Source organism: Nelumbo lutea, chromosome 8 (assembly GCF_056320005.1).
Source record: "Nelumbo lutea isolate HS-2025 chromosome 8, American lotus-T2T, whole genome shotgun sequence".
Taxonomy (NCBI): Eukaryota; Viridiplantae; Streptophyta; class Magnoliopsida; order Proteales; family Nelumbonaceae; genus Nelumbo; species Nelumbo lutea.
Genome location: NC_142691.1, coordinates 4,851,481 through 4,871,800, shown reverse-complemented (window position 1 = coordinate 4,871,800; position 20,320 = coordinate 4,851,481). Strand labels below are relative to the sequence as shown.

At 38.4% G+C, this 20,320-nt stretch overlaps 3 protein-coding genes across 3 annotated transcripts; 1 reads left to right on the top strand and 2 right to left on the bottom strand.

Moving 5' to 3' along the window:
• Window positions 1-385: 385 nt before the first annotated feature.
• On the bottom strand, window positions 386-2,163 carry LOC148842303 (MYB-like transcription factor ODO1). Its single transcript, XM_088959612.1, has 3 exons — window positions 1,881-2,163; window positions 1,506-1,635; window positions 386-1,401 (listed from the first exon to the last, which is right to left on the bottom strand). Exons 1-3 carry the CDS (start codon window positions 2,023-2,025, stop codon window positions 753-755), a joined length of 924 nt encoding a protein of 307 aa, XP_088815738.1. The 5' UTR covers window positions 2,026-2,163; the 3' UTR covers window positions 386-752.
• Window positions 2,164-13,333: 11,170 nt separating this feature from the next.
• On the top strand, window positions 13,334-15,833 carry CYP711A1 (cytochrome P450, family 711, subfamily A, polypeptide 1). The gene is made up of 5 exons (XM_088959898.1): window positions 13,334-13,882; window positions 13,982-14,134; window positions 14,339-15,116; window positions 15,207-15,302; window positions 15,393-15,833. Exons 1-5 carry the CDS (start codon window positions 13,548-13,550, stop codon window positions 15,738-15,740), a joined length of 1,710 nt encoding a protein of 569 aa, XP_088816024.1. The 5' UTR covers window positions 13,334-13,547; the 3' UTR covers window positions 15,741-15,833.
• Window positions 15,834-15,849: 16 nt separating this feature from the next.
• IQD6 (IQ-domain 6) lies at window positions 15,850-18,983 on the bottom strand. Its single transcript, XM_088959899.1, has 5 exons — window positions 18,628-18,983; window positions 18,271-18,516; window positions 17,313-17,540; window positions 17,046-17,159; window positions 15,850-16,960 (listed from the first exon to the last, which is right to left on the bottom strand). The coding sequence occupies exons 1-5, from the start codon at window positions 18,691-18,693 to the stop codon at window positions 16,274-16,276; spliced, it is 1,341 nt and encodes a 446-aa protein (XP_088816025.1). The 5' UTR covers window positions 18,694-18,983; the 3' UTR covers window positions 15,850-16,273.
• Between the last annotated feature and the right edge of the window lie 1,337 nt (window positions 18,984-20,320).

Below are 20,320 nucleotides of genomic sequence, written 5' to 3'. Positions count from 1 at the left end.
ATTTATTTTTGTACCGTTGAGTGATGGAAGTCCCATTATAAATATTATAAATATGGGCTTCCAATTCAGCTCTGAGACACAACTTAATTTTTGAGAAAATCCCGTCTCAAACTGCTTCCTTGGATCATATTAATATCCTCTTGATTTTATATTGGAGGATGGGTACAAATGTCTTAGCCCCACCTGTTACTAACTTCTGTATTGCAAGGATATTCAGAATCTGTATTTGCAGGGTTCAACAGATTGGCCCAAGCTGGCATTTTACACTATTTCGTACTCAAGCCTTTGGGCCTAGTTAATTCAAGTTTTCACAAAAAGCCCAAACCGGTTGTACGCTATAAGCCAATAAAAATCAGTGCATCCAAGGGCAATCGAAGGTTGCAAATTTCTCCAATAAAAATCAGTTCATTCAAAAAAAAAATAGAAAAAAGAAAGAATCTAAAAGTTTTCAATATACAAATATATGGTTGATTGCAAACATGCATGTAGAAAGGAAACCTTTTTCTGCAACTTCTCAATGAAGCTTTTTGAGAAGCAATATCGATGAAACCCACAAATATTTGTATTAATGAAGCTTTAAATTCACATCCATTAATACTTTTTTTTTTTGTCTGGGAGGGGGGACAAGTGCACACATGATGAGAAAATTAAGCAACCAAGCCGATCGAACCTCTGGAACCCAGTCTGATCGATGCTAGACTAGGACTAGGAGTAGGAAGGTTCATACTGATAATGATGCTGGTATAGTTCCGTCAATTAATGCACTGCCTCTGATTGGTGGGCATTTGAGGATTCCATGGGTAAGAGCGAAATGGAAAACAAGCTGAAGAAGGGAAAGCAGTAAATGGTTCAGTAGTTTCATGTAAAACAGAAGAAGATGGTAGTCCACATTTGTCCATGTTGGGGATCTCGGATCCCAGAAGCTGTCCATCGTAAGCGGTTGTGGCTTCATCGGTCTGACTGTAATCCTGATAATTCTCCGATGAACGATATCGATGACCACGATGATGACGAATACTATAACCACAACTCTCTGTCGGCATCAGGTCACAAGAATCTGTTGTTTCTGTTTGCAGCGGCTGCGGCTGTGACACGTTTATCCAGTTGACATCGTAATCGATCATGTCTGGCTCAAAATCACCATCATCATAACTTGCTAGCTTTGTTGTTTGTTGTGGAAGACAAAAGTGACGCTGTTGGCCAGCAACGGTTGGATCTGGGTTTGCATTTAGAGACAACAAACCCTCACGAGATGCAACTGGATTCCAGACATCTGATAGGGTAGTTAAGTCAACAGAAACAGTAGCACCAGTGATAAGCTTTTTCTTTATGCTCGAGTTCCAGAAGTTCTTCACTTCATTATCTGTTCTTCCCGGGAGGTACTTGGCAATTTGAGCCCACCTGTAGTATACGATCTCTCATCTCATCACTCATCATTTTAGTTTGTACGAGTTGTCAAGCCCTGATTAATTAAATTAGATTACAGCGATAAACAAATTAATTACCTGTTTCCTAGAACTCTGTGGAGTTGGATTATGAGATCGGTTTCCTGGGAAGACAAGTGCCCACGTTTCAAGTCTGGCCTGAGGTAATTAATCCATCTTAACCTGCAACTTTTGCCGCATCTTCGCAAGCCTGAAACATGAAATGAAGCAGAATTAATGCATTTCGTTTCTTCAAGCGTGATGGGTTAGGAACTTTTAAATAACAGAGCAAAAGATGTATAAAAGAACAACACAGATAAATCAAATGCATTTGAATTGAAATTCAAATAAAGTTTTCATCAGCAATATGGGAGTGGGGAGATGCAGCTATGTTCAACATTCATAAGTTAACGTAAAGCAGCATTAGAGAAGATGTGGATATTAGTTGTGTTTTACCGGCGAGTCTTGGAACTGAGCTCCAACAACCATGGCCATGGGTGGAAACGTAGTTGAACAGTTTCTCATCTTCCTCAGGTGACCACAGTCCCCTCTTTACCTTCTGTTTGTTGCAGCATGAATGATGACCCATCTCTCTCAACATCAGCAATGCAGTCAATTGCAGGATATGATCATTGATGGAACATATTGAATAAAGAAATCAAATCAGATTTGGAGAAAGCTAGAGCTGTTGCCAAGCAGTAAGTCTCCAAACTGAGAAGAAGTGGGGGAATGGATGGCATGAAATGAGGGCACAGTGGTGGTGAATTTAATGAGGCCTGAGCTGAGGGTGATGTGCCATCATGATAACCAAAAAGGTTTTGGGGGTAAAAGCTGAAAAGTCCTCTGTGGGACTAGTCTGGCTTTCTGGGTTTCTGGGTTTCAGCTTTTGAGTTTGGGTTGGGGCTGTGGTAAACAAGAATGTGACAAAAAAGTGTTTTACGCATTCAAGTGTTTCCTTTGAAATATATAATTTAAAGTTAAAACACTTGTAGATAAGACTCAAAACACAAAGCCGCCTGAAATTGGGGCTTTGTGATTTGAGGCTCTAGAAACACAAATCTTGAAGAGCCTATCTCTGTTTGAATAAGCTTTTGCCTATCGAGCTTTGGGCTGTGGAAAATAAAATTGAAAACAAAGAGTGTTTTCAACATTTAATATGAATTGCCTACAAAAATAAAACATTTTAAAGCCAGAACACTTGCAAGTCACCAAGCACAAAGCCTAAGTTTCCGTTTGGTAAGGCTTTTCTACGAAGGCCCACCTGAAGAGGTGAAAAAATTCGGAACGTCCAAAATTTTGTACTTCAACCCCCAACTCCATCCCCTCCCCTCCCCTGTCCCCTCCCCAAAAAAATAAATAAATAGATACTTGTCTTGATTTATGTCTAAGTCATACAAATTAATTCATATATCACAAATTATAATTAATACTTTGATATGTACTTGCATACGTGCAATGACACATACTCTTATAATAGTCTTCCGCATTGATGTAACGGTTTCTGGTCACGTATTATTTTCTTTTGACTTAGTATCTTGTCATCTCGTCTGCTTCCAAGTGGTCGGTGACTCAGAGGCTGAAGTAGAGTTCCCTAGTGTAGTGTAATCCGGCTGCTCCCTGTAGGAGATGATCGGCTCATCTTTGTAAATGGCAGGAACTGTTGCCTGCAAGAACTGAATCAGAGAACCCAAGGTGGCTTATCTGGTGGGGACACTCCGATGGCTAAGTCAACACTTAATAGTGAGCTGAAAATGATATTAGAGAATGAGAGAGCTAGAGAGCAGAGATCACCCTTTTTTTTCTCCCCTCTTTTTGCCCCTGGGGGTGAGGCCTTTATATATTAGAGTCCTCATGTGTTTGGTGGAACAGTTTCTGAATTCCCGCTGTAATGGGAGCTGTTTTCGTGTTAGGTGTGGATAAAGCCACCAACTGGTAAGGTTTCCCATTTCCGCCTAAATCGGGGAGTGAGTGAGCTAATATAGTCGTTACAAGTCAATCCCGTAAGATGCATGGTACGGTGGTGAGCTCCTCGGGGTTGTCATGTGGTGGTTAGTCTAATTAGGAAGCGAGTTGTCTGTAAAGTGTCAGACTGTATGGTGGCAAACTACCTGTAAGTGTTGCATGGTGGTGAGCTGCCTAGTGGCAAGCTACCTGAGTGTTGCATGGTGGCGAACTGCCTGTAAATGCTGCATGGTGGTGAACTACCTAGTTGTCACGAGACTGCACCTAATTGTCATGAGGTGCCAGGTGTCACAATGTCATTGGAGGGCCAAATCCGCCCTCATCATGCATTAAGAGACATTTCAATTCAAAGTTTGAGAGATAACGAGGCTGGGTGTGCCATTTTCAAAAGCACAAAAAAGAATTCCCTCAGATCATCATAGAAAAGGATTGGCTGAGATTCAAAGAGTATATTTGGGACTAAAAAGCCCAAGACTGCATGTGCATGTGGACACAATACTAAGACCAATGGCCAAATGCGGTTTCCTCCACAAGACCAAGAGATTAAAATCAATTTTGATGCCTATAAAAATTAAGGGGGCCATATCTCCTACTGTTGTGTGGGCAAGGAGTGCAACGGAGCGAATTTTATTGACTAAAGTGGGATCAATTGGTATCTCTATTAGACTGTATTTGGCATTTTTTATTTTAAGCATCTATCTCTTTTTTGAAAAAAAAAATTAGTATTCATAAGGGAATTTTAACTAAAAAAAAGAAAGATAAATCCTTGCCAAATGTAGCGTTAATGTTGTTAGCATAGTTAGCCAAAAAAGCTATCCCACTAGCTGCTGACTGCTTAAAAATTGTGGGCCGTTGGAACTACATCTCAGAGAAAGAGTCTATTTTGGATTTCATCTTCATCTTAATGCTTTAATAGTTTAATTAGCTGATTCTTGGGGCAGAGGTGTCCCTAGATCTTTGTAATTTTCTTTCTGCTGCCCACAGCAACATGTTCAAGTCGGAAGAAATTCATGTTGGGCAACCCTTACTAAACCCGATTCACTGGCATCCCTAATTTTGGTGCTGGGACAAGCAACCAACAACAACCAACAAGACGGGTTATATATTAGTCAATCAGAGCTCACCAATTGATGGTGACTCATTTGGGAATCCAAATTTTCTCCTCACAGAATGGTAATGGTCCTCACATTCTCCTCACTTCACTTGCAGCCCTGCGTATAAGAACATCACCCATGAATGAAAACATACAAATATAGAAAATGTTTCTGTTGTATGGCAACAATGTATTGTGAGTAGGGTTCATACTGGTTGCAGCAGAAACTTAAACCTCCCCCTAAGGTTTATGTTAAATACTAAGGCCCAGTTTGGAATAAGATTTTTAAAACCGACCCTAGACAACGAACTGGTCAAGGATCCGGTTCCTGTGTCAAATGGTCCGACCGTTAGAACCGAATGATTGACCCATTTTGACAAAAAGATTAAAAAATAAAAAATAATCAAAACCATCGAACGATTCAACTACCCTGGTCAGCGGTTTGTTGACCAAATCAACATTTTTTTTTGACAAAAATCTGGTTTTGGAGAAAAACTAGGAACCAGCCACCTCCATCCAGTTTTGAAAACTATGGTTCGAAAAGAGTACAAATACAAATATGTACAAAACAAATACATATAATAAAATAATACAAAACACATAAGGTTTTACGCTCTACATATTTGCATTTGTACTCCTTCCAAATGCATTCCTCTTGTTGTATGGCAACAAAGCATTCCTCTTGTTCGAAAAGAGTACAAATGCATTTGTATTGTTGTATGGCAACAATGCATTCCTCTTGTTCGATTAAATTGCCACGATCAATATTGCAATTTGTTGGGGGAAAAAATAAGGGTAAATTACAAGTAAAAAATACTGTACTACTTTCATTTGCAACAAAACCCCCTAGAATGGCGTAAAATACCTTTCTTCTCCAACAATGGCGTAAAATACCTTTCTTCTCTAGCAACAGTGATAAAAATACCTTTCTTCTCCAACAATGGCGTAAAATATGCGAATGATTTTTTTTGGTATTGTTAGAGATTCTTCTATATTCAGCGATAGCCATGCTGAAAACTCTTCGTCAATGAGATAGTGGCAACAACGTCAAACAAAAGGGAGATGACTTTGCCCATTTTCGTCATTTTCAAAATTTCATTTCATGCCCCTTGAATTATGAAGAGGGAGCTTTGTAGAGGGGCATTTTGTCATTGATCCCGTAGTATTGAGGCATCTTTGTAATTTACCCGTAAATAATGTAGAAACAACATAGTTTTGTTTAGTGTGGTGGCTACTCACTAGTGTGTGATAGTGGAAACAACTAACAACTAATAGCAAAGCAAATATGGCTTGCCAATCCACCATTTGAATGGTTTGTGGTTGAGATTAGCTATAGCTGGGCCATGAAAGCACAAGTTTCAGATTTGAAGAGTGTCTATAGGTAGAAAGTTGGTGTAGATGTAAGGAAATTAGTTGAAAATCTAAAAAATTATTAAAGTCAATAGAGACTTTTCAATGATTCCGCTAAAGTTAATATTGATAGAAGAAATCTTACCTCTTAAAGTAATTATTATAAATTTCAGATGTCAAATATCAAAAAAGAACAATCCTTAATACTACTTTAAAAAAAGGAGATCACATTACTGTGGCAGGATGGTCCGGGGAGATTGGATTGGACCGTTCAGTCGTGCAATGTAATGAAGCCCATGGCCCAAGCACTATTCAACTTTAAGAGAGAGTGCGTGGATTGTGCAAACGATTTCACATGGGCTTTCCTTTCTTTGATGGGGACGAGCTCTCATCTTTCTTTGATAAACACGGTAAAGTGTTTTCCATTCAATGGCCTCATGGTGAACGAGCAGAAATAAAAGAAAAAAATCGGCTCCAGGTCGTTGCATCAAAGAAAAATACTCCTACAATTTAGGGTCTGTTTGGTTTGCGGTCAGAATGAAAATTAACTATTCCTATAGTTTGTTTAGTTCAAATAAAAATAAAAATGGGAATTAGATTCAGTAAGAATAAGATTTCATTTTTAAGAAAAGAATGGGATTCTGATTTTACCCAACCAAACAACTAGAATTGAAATAACTCATTCCCATTCCCATTCTAATTCCAAATCCCTATTCGTATGAACCAAACAGGTTCTTCTTCTTTATTATTACTTTTTTCTCGGTGCATATCCACAACCATCCCGATGGGAGGCGTCGGCGAAGTGAAGTTTGTACGCAATCTTCGCTCCTTTCTCACTTCTCTCACCTTATACACTAATTAAAATCAAAATGTTGTCCCTTCTGTCATATCGTGGGCCCGGATGATGGTGGATGACTGATGACAACACTCATCATGATGTTCCAAATTGAAATTATTTGGGGTGGACTGAACTATGAAAACCCCTTGATTTTTATCTTTACCCCCGTCTAATCTTCATAGCGAGTAATGGGCCAATTCAATTATTAAAGGATGGGTCTCGATCTTGATGAGACCATGGACCAATTAATGCCCATTCCCAAAAGCTTTGGCCATAAGAACAACCTAACCCTATATATGTTATCATATCTCATCTATCGCGCTACGACAGCCTATCAACCTTTCTTGCTTTTTGGTGTGTCGATATAATTTTTTAAGGCCAAATTCATATTAGTTTTCTCTTTTGAAATATATTTGTTTATTATGATAACATAATTGCAAAAGCACTAGGGGCGCATTTGATTTATAGTCGGAATAGGAATTAGAATTTAGATCAGAATGGCAATTGGAATAGATTTTCATTTATAAGAAAAAGGGAAAAAATAGTCATTTCAATAAGAATGGGTTCAATTCCATTGGAATCAGAATGGATCCAGACCCTTATTCCTGTAAATCAAACAATCCTAAAGGTAAAAGTAATCTAAAAAGGAGAAAGTTTAAAATTTTGCCACCAGGAATATGATGAATGGAATTACCCTACACCATTCCACTAATCTTTCTTGAAGACAATGTTATTTTAATATACTAATCATACAATAAAGGGGGATTTTAAAGGGATGGAGACAGAACAGGTGCATCTGAGAGCCACCAACCTTACCACGGAAACCTTATAAATCATGGTTTTAAAACCGGATTAGACTAGATGGTTGGATTGGAAAAATCGGAAACCGGTCAGGTGACAGATTCTGTTTTCCTCAAAACTGGAATTTTGATTAGTAAACTGCTGACCCGGGCATTAAGTATTTGAACGCTTTTGACCATTTTTTATTTTTTTTATTTTTTTTGTTAGACCAGACCAACCGTTAGACCTAATAACCTGACCTCTGACCGGTTCGATCTCCGGGTGAGTTTTAAAAACCATGCTATAAATACACGGATCTGCTCCTATACCTCCACATTCAAAGGTATACCGAGTGACCATCTCACCTATTGGGTCATCGGCCCTATGAGCACAAAATGTGAAACTTTATCTGTACTCAGAGGACACGGATGTCTGGATATGATACTATTGCTCAGAGTAATTGGTCTCTCTTGGGACCTCACGCCCATAGTGTTAGGAGTTCAATCCTACTCCGAAATATTTTAAATCACGTTCCCTTTTTTCTTTTTTTCTTTAATGGAAAAGAGAGAAACGTCCAACAATTATGTACAAAATGCATTTCAGGAGACAGCGTTAATTCAGTTGGGTCACCAGTCACAATTTTTGAAAGAAGAATGTCAAGTCTTTATCTCCATCTCTCTCTATTTCTTTTTTTTATTATTATTTTATTTTGAAAATGACAGAGATGTCCAATAACTACCTAGAGAATGTATATTTCAGGACAGGACATAAGCCACTAATTAATCAACTTTGGGGACAAAACAGACATATAATTAGATTATCCATGCATAACCTACATTTATATTCATTGCATAAATGACAGGTTTTGATCATGGTTGTCAAACTGTCGTTGATTAGGATGGTCAGACCATTTAGACTAGCAATTTTTCAGGCAATTGATTCTGTTTTATTTCAAATTCAGTCTATACCAAAAACCGTTGAATCGATTGATGATTTATTAATTTGGACAATCGAACCGTTGATCCATCTAACAGTTTTGACTGTTTTTTATTTTTAATTATTTTTTTAATTTTTATTGTCAAATTAGACTATCAATTCGAATCAAACGGTCGAACTATGGTTTTGATAACCATACAAATATCACCTTTTCATGGTTTGATATCCATGGTTTTTAAAACCATGGTTTTGATAACCATACAAATATCACCATAACAGGAAGAAGAATCAATCAAAATAAGAAAAAACCAAAGGAATCAGGACAACAATGTGATGAGTTACCTTTTCAGAGTTAAAGCCAGGATGAACTGCCACCTTAACTTTTGTTTGGGAAGAATGCAAATATAAATATGTACTACACAGATTTAAGATTTATCAATACAGTATATAAGGGTTTATACTGTATATTTATATTTGCACTCTCCAGATTCAATTTAGAAGAATACAAATATATATAGTATTTATAAATACATACAAAAAAATATAAAATATAAAGCTTTGCACTCTATATATTTATATTTTTACTCCTTCCAAATTTAGCTTAATAAAAAGAAAAATTCTATTAAGAATCAACGGGAGGGGGATATGAAACCTTACCTCTCTTCTGATAGAAACTACTTTTAAGAGTAATTGGGGTAGGAACCTTTGTTTGGTCTCGAAGACTACCGAATTGGCTCCACTTGTGTATCAGGAGATGTTTTTCTTTGGATGTGTGCTCCTATTCTCTTTTTCTCGATTGTTGTGTAAGGCTGTATTTGGTTTTTTCCACCTTTTCCTACCTTTTCTTCAAACCAAACATAGCCTAATTGTTCTCATGCTCAATTTAAATTGCAATCTAAGTTTGGATACAAGGTAGGGATTAAATTGATACTTTTTGAAAGTTTGGATGTTATAGTGACACATTTAAAAGTTTGGGTAGTAACTTGACACCACCCCCAAAGTTCAGGATACTAAAGTGAAATTTTCCCATAATCTTGAGATATTCATTGTCACTCAGCATGATAGAATACACATCTTGGATGAACACTGTAGGTCTTAAATAGAAGAGATAAATTGTTCCACTTTTCTAGTAATAATGCAATAATTTTGGAAAAATGTTTTATTGTTCTTGTTATTCCTTCAATTTTACCATGGCCCAAGCCTACATTATCCCTTTGGCATCAAATATCATGATAAGAATTGATGCCATCTAAAAGTGTTCAAGTCTTTGGAAGAGCTTGGATGTATCTTGTAAGGAGGAAACGAGGTTAGAGGGCTTGGGGTGATATCCTGGGCTTGTAGCTCCGACAGTCAAGTTAGTAAACCGAGTTATCCAGAGGGTGATTGAGAATTCAGTGAGTCATAAAGTATGAATTGAATGTTAACATGTCCCTTAAATAGGATTCGGGATACATGTTAGAGTGTGTACATGTCAAACAAACATAGGACACCTGTTGTAGGTTGAGTCTTGATACACTTAGATCTTGCTTTGCCTTGGTAGAGCTCGGGTAAGACACCTAGGGCTTTGTTAGGACACCTATTACTCGAACTCAGCCACATAGTGCTCAATTCAAGCATCTATGGACCAACTCAGGCCAACTGGTATCCAATCAAGACACCTAGGATCCAACCCGGCCACTAGGAGACTAATCAGGACTACTTGTTTAGTCACCTATAACATGCATTAGTCACTTGGTGCATAGCTGTGACATGTTGTGGTGATCTGTTCATGTCTTCAATGCATGAAATGGGCCCGAGATCGGCTACCTGGCAGGTTTACCTTACGTGTTGATGGTCTTGTTGCATGTGCCGCTAGGTGATCACTTGATGGACAAGTGTTGAAGTGTGGAGCTCGCCTGCAAGGGAACTCCCACTTGCTAGGAAGTGGGAGATCGTCTCAGTAAGGAGGTCTTCTCAGAGGACGGTAAAGTTCATATGTATGAATTGAGTTGAGAGGCCCAAGGTGGTCTTATGTCACTGAGGTGACTCTTATCCTTTGAGACAACGGCAAAATGACATTCTCCAAGTTGAAGGCAAGGCTGTGAGTTCAGCCAAACATGCCACGTGTTTGATAGTTCAGAGGTAAGATTTATTCTGATGAAGAATACAGTTTCAACTTTCAAACATCCCAAGCAATGATCAAAGTATCAATACTCCATTCGTTGGATGTTATAAACAGTAAGGGCCAGACACGGGCCCCATTTTCTCAGTACTATAATTGGGGCCCGACTTTAATTCTAGACAAGAGTTCATCCATTGCCTAAACTAAATTGTAGCTACCCCTTTCTGTCTCATTCAAATTAGATAAAAAAAAAAAGTCCTTAAATAAAGAATTTCCTTTGGGTCAGTTCTCAGTCGTAAATAAAGAATTTCCTTTTGTTCAACTTTAATGCCTAAATTGAGTTCTATTTTCTTTCTTGTCGTTGTTGCAGGATAACTGATTAAGAAACAATTTTGCTGAACAAAAAAGAAAAAAAAAACTGATAAACAAGAGTTGAAGAGGCGGAGAGGACATAGCAATTAGGGTTTTCAATTAAAATGTCAATGCCATTAAGTGACTGGTGGGTGTGGGACAATTCTACAGGCCTTTGTAAGAAATTCCCTGAGGAAAGTATCAAATCAATTCCCTAGAATTTGGGCAAAAGTGGAATTTATTAATAACTCTAAATCATTTTTTTTATCTCACGGTATTTCATAGAGCACACTTTTGGACTAGCACTATGTTTTCAGTGTCAGTGCTCTGGTCTGATCATAAAAGACAGGCCGTCCTTTCATTCTATCTAGATGCATGCATTGACAGAAAACACTTGGTGTGAAAAGCTAGTTGAATCCTGTATTCAATAATAATACTTGAGTGTAAATTCAGATTCAGATTCATGTATCAAATCCCACTAATGGAATTATTCTAACATGGAAAAATGGACTCCAATGGGATGCCAAATAACTCAACAAGAGGGTTCACCCATCTAACACTGTGGTTCGGGCCGGATTGGTTAAGGATAAGGTCAACCCTGACCCACCCCATAATGTTAATATCTCAACCCTCATTCTAACCTCAGCCCAAGTCCAAAGTTTTTTTTTATTGGTTGGATTGTGAGGGTCAACCCAAGTTTCACCCCTAACTGACAGTGAGTATTTGGTTATTGAACAATGAAGTGATTCTGACTTAACATAAAGTTATAAGAGAATCAAAGAACAACATCATGCGTTTAAGATTAGAGAGTGTGCTTTTTTAAAGACATCAACTCGTTTCTTTGACAAAGAAGGGAAAAGTGAATATACTCTATTGTATGATGGAATAATTCTTCTCATCATGATAATAGAGTCACTTTGATTCTTCCAGTATGAAGGGCCAATTCCTCTTGAGATTTAAGTCCTCCTATGGGTGTTCATTTCGGGGTCGGGCCGGTGCTGGGCCAGTGGGCCTAATTAAGGTAAGCCATGCTTAGTGTGAGAAGTTAGCAGTTAAGTCCCAGACAAACCCAGTTTTCAGATTTCCATGGGCAAAGACAAGAAACCCCATTTCAGGCCGGACTACCTCTAGTCTCCTCTCTCTAGCTCTAGACCAATGGTCAATTGATCATAGCCCATCTAATTATGTCACACTAGAGTCAAGCTTCTAATTGTCTTCAGCACTCAGCAGTGATAATGCTATCCTCCGAACTGTATGTGGACAACAAACCCGCCCACAACCATTTTATTTAGACTCCCAGTCCCAGCCCCTTTATTCCTGCTAATCAGGCAAAAAGCCCTTTTTCTTGGTTTTATGGGGGTAACCCATCCCCCAAACCCATAAATGTCCCCCAGATCTTAGCAATTGACACCTTCAACAAGCCAATAAAATGATTCCAGCTGTCCCTAAATCCTACCTCACTAACTTTTCTATACTCCCCTCTCTACTAACCCAATAAAATGATTCCAGCTGTCCCTAAATCCTACCTGGTGTAACGATTCACCAAACACCTTAATCCCTCCATTAGAAACTCTTTTAAAGAAATATCTATTCTTTATGCATTAATTAAATATTTCTAAAAATAAAAATAAAATCTTGGGTGATCTCTAACTCTTTTGCCATGCATGAATTTGCCTTATTAGGCTTAGAAAAAAAATAAAAATAAAATATCTATTTTAATTATACACAAATTCCCCATACTTTCTTTTCCACTTATAATATTCATTGAAACGTTATTGTTGTTTGGTTCAATGAAAGATTGTTTTCGATTTCTCCAAGGATCAATGAATAATTGTTAACTGGCTCAGCTTTCAAGTTGTGGGTTTAAAACATATAAAGATCAAACTGAGTTCTTCTGCAAAGGACGCTGTACACATTCAATTTCCTCCTATACATTGGATTTTCCTTTCTTCTTGTTGTCGTTGAAGATGTTGGGAAGAGTACGACTTTTATGTTTTTATTTACAATATTGAGATGGTTTTTGGATTGTGGGAAAAATTTAAGTTACTTGTAGTAAAATAGAAAACCTTCATTTTCAAGCAGATAGCTTCTAGAGGCAGGGCAAACAACTGAAACAGAAGATTCAAATATTGATAGGTAGCACGAGAGAATTTGTATATTGAAAGGGACTTTTTGTATATTAACGATCAAGCACTGAACAAAAGATTTCTGAGAAGAAACGAAGAAGAAAGAGAATGGGGAAAGAAGAAATTAGGCTTAAATGAAATCTCTATTTTTTAAGAAAGTTGTAATTAATGTTTGAAGAATTGATATATTTTAAAAAGAGTATTTAACGGAAGGGTTAAGCTCTTGGTTAGTTGTTACACTAAAGTCGGACTCCACTAACATGATTAAAACAGCTGGAATCATTTTATTGGGTTAGTAGCGAGGGGAGTTAGAAGGAGATCAAGACTGAAATACCCCTTCCATAATATACATGAAGCCTAGCTTATTTGCCTATTTTTCTATAGTTTTCATCATTAAGTGCAAGGAAAACAAAAAAGATGCTTCTTTCCATGATTCCCATCGACAAAGATCAAGTGTCTATGACTGTAACATCATGGTGATCACTGTAACATCCCTTAAATGCAATTAACATCATGGTGATCACTGTAACATCCCTGTTCCCTAGTGATGTCCACCCTCTATTCCACCATTTCCGTCTTCCCTTAAATGCAATTAACCACCATTGCAATAACTAAAACCCCTCTCTCTCTCTCTCTCTCTCTCTCTCTCAGAGAAGTCTCAATGGCCTTCTCAGATAATACTCTTCAACCGGTGATCGGTGCAGGGATACCTTTAACAACGTTGCCGCCCATTTCACCGTTGATCCTCACCATGCTTGCGTTGCTTGCTGGTGCTTTGCTCTACTTGTACACACCCTACTGGGGGGTGAGAAGGCTACCCGGCCCTCCCACCGTTCCTCTGTTGGGACACCTTCCTCTTCTCGCCAAGTACGGCCCAGATGTTTTCAGTGTCCTCGCCAAACGCCATGGTCCCATCTTCAGGTACGTTTACGTTTCCCAGGGTTGTCCTTGTTTCCTCTTCCTTTCTTTCTAACTTGCCTTCCGCCATTGATTACCATCTCTGGTCTGTGGATGGAGCAGGTTCCACATGGGTAGGCAACCCATTGTGATTGTAGCGGACCCAGAACTGTGTAGGGAGGTTGGAATAAAGAAATTCAAGGATGTCAGCAACCGAAGCATACCTTCCCCCATCTCAGCCTCCCCACTTCATCAAAAGGGCCTCTTCTTTACCAGGTACTGTGATGTATGCTTTGATATAACTTCTCTTGACTGGTTAATTAGTCTCAACATCTGCCCAATCCTGCAGCTAGGATTGGGCACTGGTTAATTTTTTTCTTTCTATATGGAAACTGCTGTAACGAAATTAACTGTGAATACAACATTGGACTACTGGCTACCATGACTAATTCTCACAAGTAGATAGAACTACACTTGCAGAGACACTAGATGGTCCATCATGCGAAATACCATAATATCTGTCTACCAACCCTCCCACCTGTCCTACTTGCTGCCCTCCATGCAATCAGTGATAGACTCTGCTACTCTAAGCCTCCCCTCATCTGAAGAGGAAGATATCACTTTCTCTAACCTTTCACTTCAACTGGCCACTGATGTCATCGGAAAAGCCGCTTTTGGTTTCGACTTTGGCCTCTCCAGACCACGGTCAGCAGCTGGCAGCGTTCATGAAGGTGGTCACAGTGATGATCAAGTCTCGGACTTCGTCAAACAACACATCTACTCCACCACAGCTCTCAAAATGGACCTTTCAGGTTCCATTTCAATCGTACTGGGTCTGTTGGTTCCAATCCTTCAGGAGCCTTTCAGGCAAATCCTAAGGAGAATACCGTGGACAACTGATTGGAAGGTTGATCAAACCAACCAAAAGTTGAGCCGACGTCTCGATGGGATTGTGGCAAAGAGAATGAAGGAGAAGGAGCCTGGCTCCAAGGATTTCTTATCGCTCATATTGGGTGCTAGGGAGTCGGAGACAGTACCAAAGAATGTCTTCACCTCGGACTACATCAGTGCACTTGCTTATGAGCATCTGCTCGCTGGATCGGCCACAACATCCTTTACCCTGTCTTCAATCCTTTATCTGGTCGCTGAACACACAGAGGTTGAGAAGAAATTACTCAGAGAGATTGATGGGTTTGGCTCACATGATGTAACACCTACTTCTCATGATCTTCAGCACAAGTTTCCTTACCTTGATCAGGTAAAGACTGTCATTTAAGATCTATAACCCTGAACTAATTTAACCAGCTCCTTAAAATTCAAACCCAATCTCCCATTGTTTGTTCCACAGGTAATAAAAGAAGCAATGAGATTCTACACTGTGTCGCCCTTGGTTGCAAGGGAAGCATCAAGAGAAATAGTGTTAGGAGGATACCATCTCCCAAAGGTAGTAGATGTGATGGTATGATAATGCAGATCTTCTTTCTCAGCAAAGCTTTGCACAACACGAATTATATTTGTTTGATTATGTGTGTAGGGCACATGGGTCTGGTTGGCTCCTGGGGCAATAGCCAAAGACCCAAAGCATTTCCCAGAGCCAGAAAAGTTTCGTCCCGAGAGATTTTATCCTGATTGTGATGAAGAAAAGCAAAGACATCCATATGCACACATCCCCTTTGGGATTGGACCTCGAGCCTGCATTGGGAAGAAGTTCGCGATACAAGAGATAAAGCTCTCACTGATTCACTTCTATCGCCGATACGTGTTTCGCCATTCCCCTAACATGGAGAAACCTTTGGCCCTTGATTACGGAATTGTTCTCAACTTCAAGCATGGTGTAAAGCTCAGAGTCATTAAACGACCTTGCATCCATCTAGTTAATTAAATCAATGTCTATCAGATTACTAGACTTGTTTCTATCTTCAAATATAATGTAAAAGGAGATTAACAGAGCTTGAGTTGGGATTTGTCAGCAGAATCTTCATCTAGGCCCATTGAATAGAAGTAACCATTGACCAATAAAACAAGCTTAGTTACATTCCATCAACTGAGTAACCCAAACACCAAACACCACCAGAAGCATCATTTTGCAAATAAAAAGCGTTAATTAAAAAAGATCACAACACCACCAGAAGCATCACTCTCATTGAAAAAAAAAAAAAGAAAAAAATCAACCGACCCAAAACAAATATAAAAACGCATCGTTTCAATCTACAACAATTTCTCGCTAGAAAGCATATACATTACACGCCAAACTGCCAAAGAAGAAATCCCAGCGCCTTCTCAATCCCTGATTTGGTTCTGCGCATCCTTCCTTGCAACATGAACAGCGAATTCACACTCACAGGACAACAAGATGTTGGACTCCAAAGGCAAGAGCATAAACAATAAAACCATGATTCTTAGCAACATACATTTCTACTCCCTCGCGCTCATTGAGTTGTTATCCAATCGTGTTGGCAGGCAAATGGGCTTGGAGAAATTAATCAAATAAGGATCAGAACCAGTACTGCTTCTCGTATCCCCATTGGAAAATGCTGCTGACTTCTTGCTAAACTGAAAATCATCCATGGATTGCCTTTGAACTCTATGATGAGAATGGCTGCTTGTCCTCTGCTTAGCCTTAGTAGACTCTGTGAGGTTCATGTAACTGGGTCTACTGTTGTTACTCTCCTCAATTCTCCCCGATGCCAAATGGGTGTTTCCAGACACCGGAGTTGTTGATGTGCAAATTGAAGAAGAGGATGGTGAGCTCTGGTCGTACAAAAATTCAGAACTTGGGCCAGACGAGGAACGTGTAGCATGCCCAATTAGAGGAGGTCCAGCAGAAATCCTGGTGGTAACATTGTTCTTCCTGACTTTCACAGAACCTGGTTCGGAAGATTTTGAGCGCGCCCCAACTAAATCATCACAGTTTTTAGAAGAAGGCGTCATCTCTGATGAATCAACATGTGTCTGCTCCATCAATCTATTCTCCCATGGCTTTGCTGCCATCCATCGCTCTAGCCAGCTCCATCCCCAACTGCTCTTATCTACCTCGTGATGCTTTAGATTAGTCAATGACCCATTGGCCTTCGTATTTGGATTCGAGTTTGATCTCCATTGCTGTAACCAAGAGCAAATGCATTATCAAAACATTCTTTTTTTTTTTAAATAAAGGTCTTAGCTTTTCGGACTCTCCACTAATTACCTGTTGAGAGAGAGAATAAGCAATTGCTCTTTCTCTCTTTATGGCCCCTTCTTGCCTCATTTGCAGCTTTGATCTAATTTCTTCCAGTGTTCCTTGACTATCACACCATCCTTCCTGAATAATGTAGAAAAGAACCAAGGGAGAAATAGTTTATTTAAGTTGAAGATAAAATTCAAATGCCGATTAATATAAAAGAAAAGATGAATGAATGAAAGAAAAATGAGTGGTTGAAAGAATATGATGCAGTCAATGGAGAGATTGACAAACCTCAGCCTGTTTCAACAAATCTGCCTTACTTCGACGTTCGTTAAGTAGCATCTGTACAGCCTGCCCCTCGATTGACATACGCACACGACGAGCCCTTACACGCGCCTGAACACGAACAAGCGCCTGCATGCACCTCAGTGTCACAGCGGCCTGCTTCCTCACCTGCCGGCCACGAACAAGAGCCTGAAGTCTCACCACACCCTTCAAGGCCCTTAATGCCCTCCTTGCCTGTAACCATCCCACATCCGCCATGTAAAAGAGGATCCCAAGAAGAATTATTGCATTTCCAGAAAGACTAAATGCTATGCTGTTAAATTAGCCTGCTTCTTTTTGAAAATATACAAGAAAAAAAATGAACAAAATAGAATTGGATGAAATGAACAGTGAACGCCACCGAATCAAGGATTAAGTCACCTTAATAAATCGGCAAGTTCATCAATTTTTTTACCAATTCCTAGTCTTTACGCTTTGAAACTAAAATTTAAGGAGTTAGGCTCTTTTTTCTTTATGACCAGAAAACTTGGAATGGTAAGGAGTGTGAACAAAGGTCTGAGCTCGGGGTTCAGGAGAGAATGCATTAAATTGACACATCCTGGGACCTGGATTACAAAGTAACTGGCCGATTAATGATAGAACCCGTCAACAGGAAATCTGAGCGCTTTGACAAGCAACCTCCGGTGAAGTGGTGATGACAGTGAGCTACCACCGTAGAAATCAGGCTAAGGATTACCTTCCAGTACAGACATAAAACCAGTACGACCAACGGAAGGCAAGGGATATCATCTGGGAAGAAGTCCATATAAGATTAATAAGCCATTGACTGGATAGTTCAGGATATTGCGCATAGACTTTGGCGCACTTTTCTCCCCATTAATATATTCGTGCATCCAACGATTCACTCAATTCAACCAAAGTAAAATATGAATAAGAAACTGTAAAACGGAAAAAATCCGTTTACCAGAAAACCACGAAACGCAGTCTGGATCCGTATTGCAGCCCATTCTTGCCTCACTACCCTGAAATCTTTAGGTGGAGCTCTAACAATAGTGGCAACTGCAATGCTAAACGCATCAGCTACAGACGAAGAATCAGAAGCCTCCGATGCCGCTCTTGACCCTCCTTTGAAACCCTTCCACGAAGATCCGGAGTCACCAAAAGAACTCCTCCACAACTTCCACTTCCGACTCTTACTGCCGACTTTCTCCTGCAGGAATCATGAAACCCAGAAACCGAAAGGTAAGAAATAAGCAGAAAAAGCCACACAAACAAAATGCAAATGACAGAAACAAGAGAGGTGGTGAGGAGTTCAGATTACATGTTCGTCCTTCTCCGGTTTTTTCAGACCCATAAAAGTTTTCAGCCATTTTCCTGAAGCACCCATCAATGAAAATCTCTTGTTCGAGAAGAAGAGAGCTTCTAAAACCTCAACAACCTACTTCTCGAAGAAATAAAGCTTTTGTTTCTCCTCCGCAAGACCCGAACACGTTGTAGCAGCGAGAAAAAACGGAGAGAACACAGAAACCAGTAATGGCGAGGGAAAGGAAAGAGTACCGAAAGACTGCCGTCCAGTTTTGTGTCCTTAGTGCTCTCGACATCTCGAGAAAGCCGTTTGATTTTTGAAATTCAAAAAAAAAAACAGACCAACGGAACCAAGGACTAATCCCGCTCGATTCGCGTGGAAAGATGTTAGTTAATACCCCTGGTTTGCTGAAATATTACATGCAAGTACCCTAACTATTTTGAAAATCATAAAAAGACACGAGACTTTCCTTCGTGAAAAGTAGAAAACAACACGATAAAAATCTATCGAGTCAGATGATCTGATCTTTTGTTCCCCATTATCTGGGCCCCCATGTCGACCATAATACACCAGTTTAGTGGAGGCCCACATCCACATTGTAAGCAGTCTGTTGGTGAAAGGGCTGCGTGGTTTGGGGCTTTGGCCTCTGGTCGCGTCGAAATTTATATTGAGTGGGTAGCACTCCGCTATTAATGTGGCAAGATGTACAATGCCTAAAAGGACAAAAATATCTTCATAATTTTGACTTTTCTGGGGAGTAATTTTGTCTTTTCACCTGATGTAGTTGGCTAATAAACATACAAATTCAAAATCTATGGGAAGGGAAAAGGAAATGTAACGTTTATTAGGTAGAAAGATAAAAACAAATACTCATAACGAGGGTGTCAAATTTTTTATTAAATTATTTTTTTATTTTTAATTGAATCCTGTTCTATCTGTAAGTGATGAAAATATAATTTTGAGTTAATATTTTTCATTTAATTTAATTTTCTCTCATTAAATTTTATATTTAAGGTATAAATTGATATTTTATCTTATTAAATCTTATATTTAAAGTATTTATCATTAATATAAAATTTATTGTTGTTATTATTATTATTATTATTATTATTATTATTATTATTAAGTACAAAACATAAACACATTTAATATTGACTAGTAAGTGTACACGTGCTTTGTATGTGTCAATTTTTTTATGATGGTGATAATGATAGTAAATAATATATTTTCAAAGTTTTTTATTTTTATTTTTTGTTTTTATCTTTATAAAAGTTATTCTTATTTGTCACACTTATATTTTTGTATAACATGATGAATTATATGATATTAGATATTTGTCACACTTATATTTTTTATACATTTGTGTGGTTTCATCTATTTTAATTTTTATTATCATTTAATTATAACATCAAATTGGATGGCACATTTGTATTTCTATTATCATTTCTGAGTGAGTTTTAACTTTGTGTTTTATTTATATTAATAAAAATAAATTTTCTTTATTATGATTAATTATTATAAAATTCTAAGAAAAATAGAAATTAACACCATAAATATATAGGACTTATTGAAAGGAAATTGAATGAAGAAAAATGTATAATTTAAATTATATTTTATACTCTCAAAATTGGAAGTGGACATAATTCAAAATAGGGATATTCTGATCAATAATAAGATTCAATGAAAGTTAATAAAAATTAATACAGAC

Coding starts and splice junctions, on each gene's coding strand:
- LOC148842303 (XM_088959612.1), bottom strand. CDS start 2,025: ATGTTGAGAGAGATGGGTCATCATTCATGCTGCAACAAACAGAAGGTA. Junction 1,636..1,880: donor CTCAGTTCCAAGACTCGCCG/GTAAAACACAAC, acceptor TTCATGTTTCAG/GCTTGCGAAGATGCGGCAAA. Junction 1,402..1,505: donor CACAGAGTTCTAGGAAACAG/GTAATTAATTTG, acceptor CGTATACTACAG/GTGGGCTCAAATTGCCAAGT.
- CYP711A1 (XM_088959898.1), top strand. CDS start 13,548: ATGCAATTAACCACCATTGCAATAACTAAAACCCCTCTCTCTCTCTCT. Junction 14,135..14,338: donor AAGGGCCTCTTCTTTACCAG/GTACTGTGATGT, acceptor CTACACTTGCAG/AGACACTAGATGGTCCATCA. Junction 15,117..15,206: donor AGTTTCCTTACCTTGATCAG/GTAAAGACTGTC, acceptor TTTGTTCCACAG/GTAATAAAAGAAGCAATGAG.
- IQD6 (XM_088959899.1), bottom strand. CDS start 18,693: ATGGGTGCTTCAGGAAAATGGCTGAAAACTTTTATGGGTCTGAAAAAA. Junction 17,541..18,270: donor CTGCGTTTCGTGGTTTTCTG/GTAAACGGATTT, acceptor GGATGGTTACAG/GCAAGGAGGGCATTAAGGGC. Junction 17,160..17,312: donor ATTTGTTGAAACAGGCTGAG/GTTTGTCAATCT, acceptor TACATTATTCAG/GAAGGATGGTGTGATAGTCA.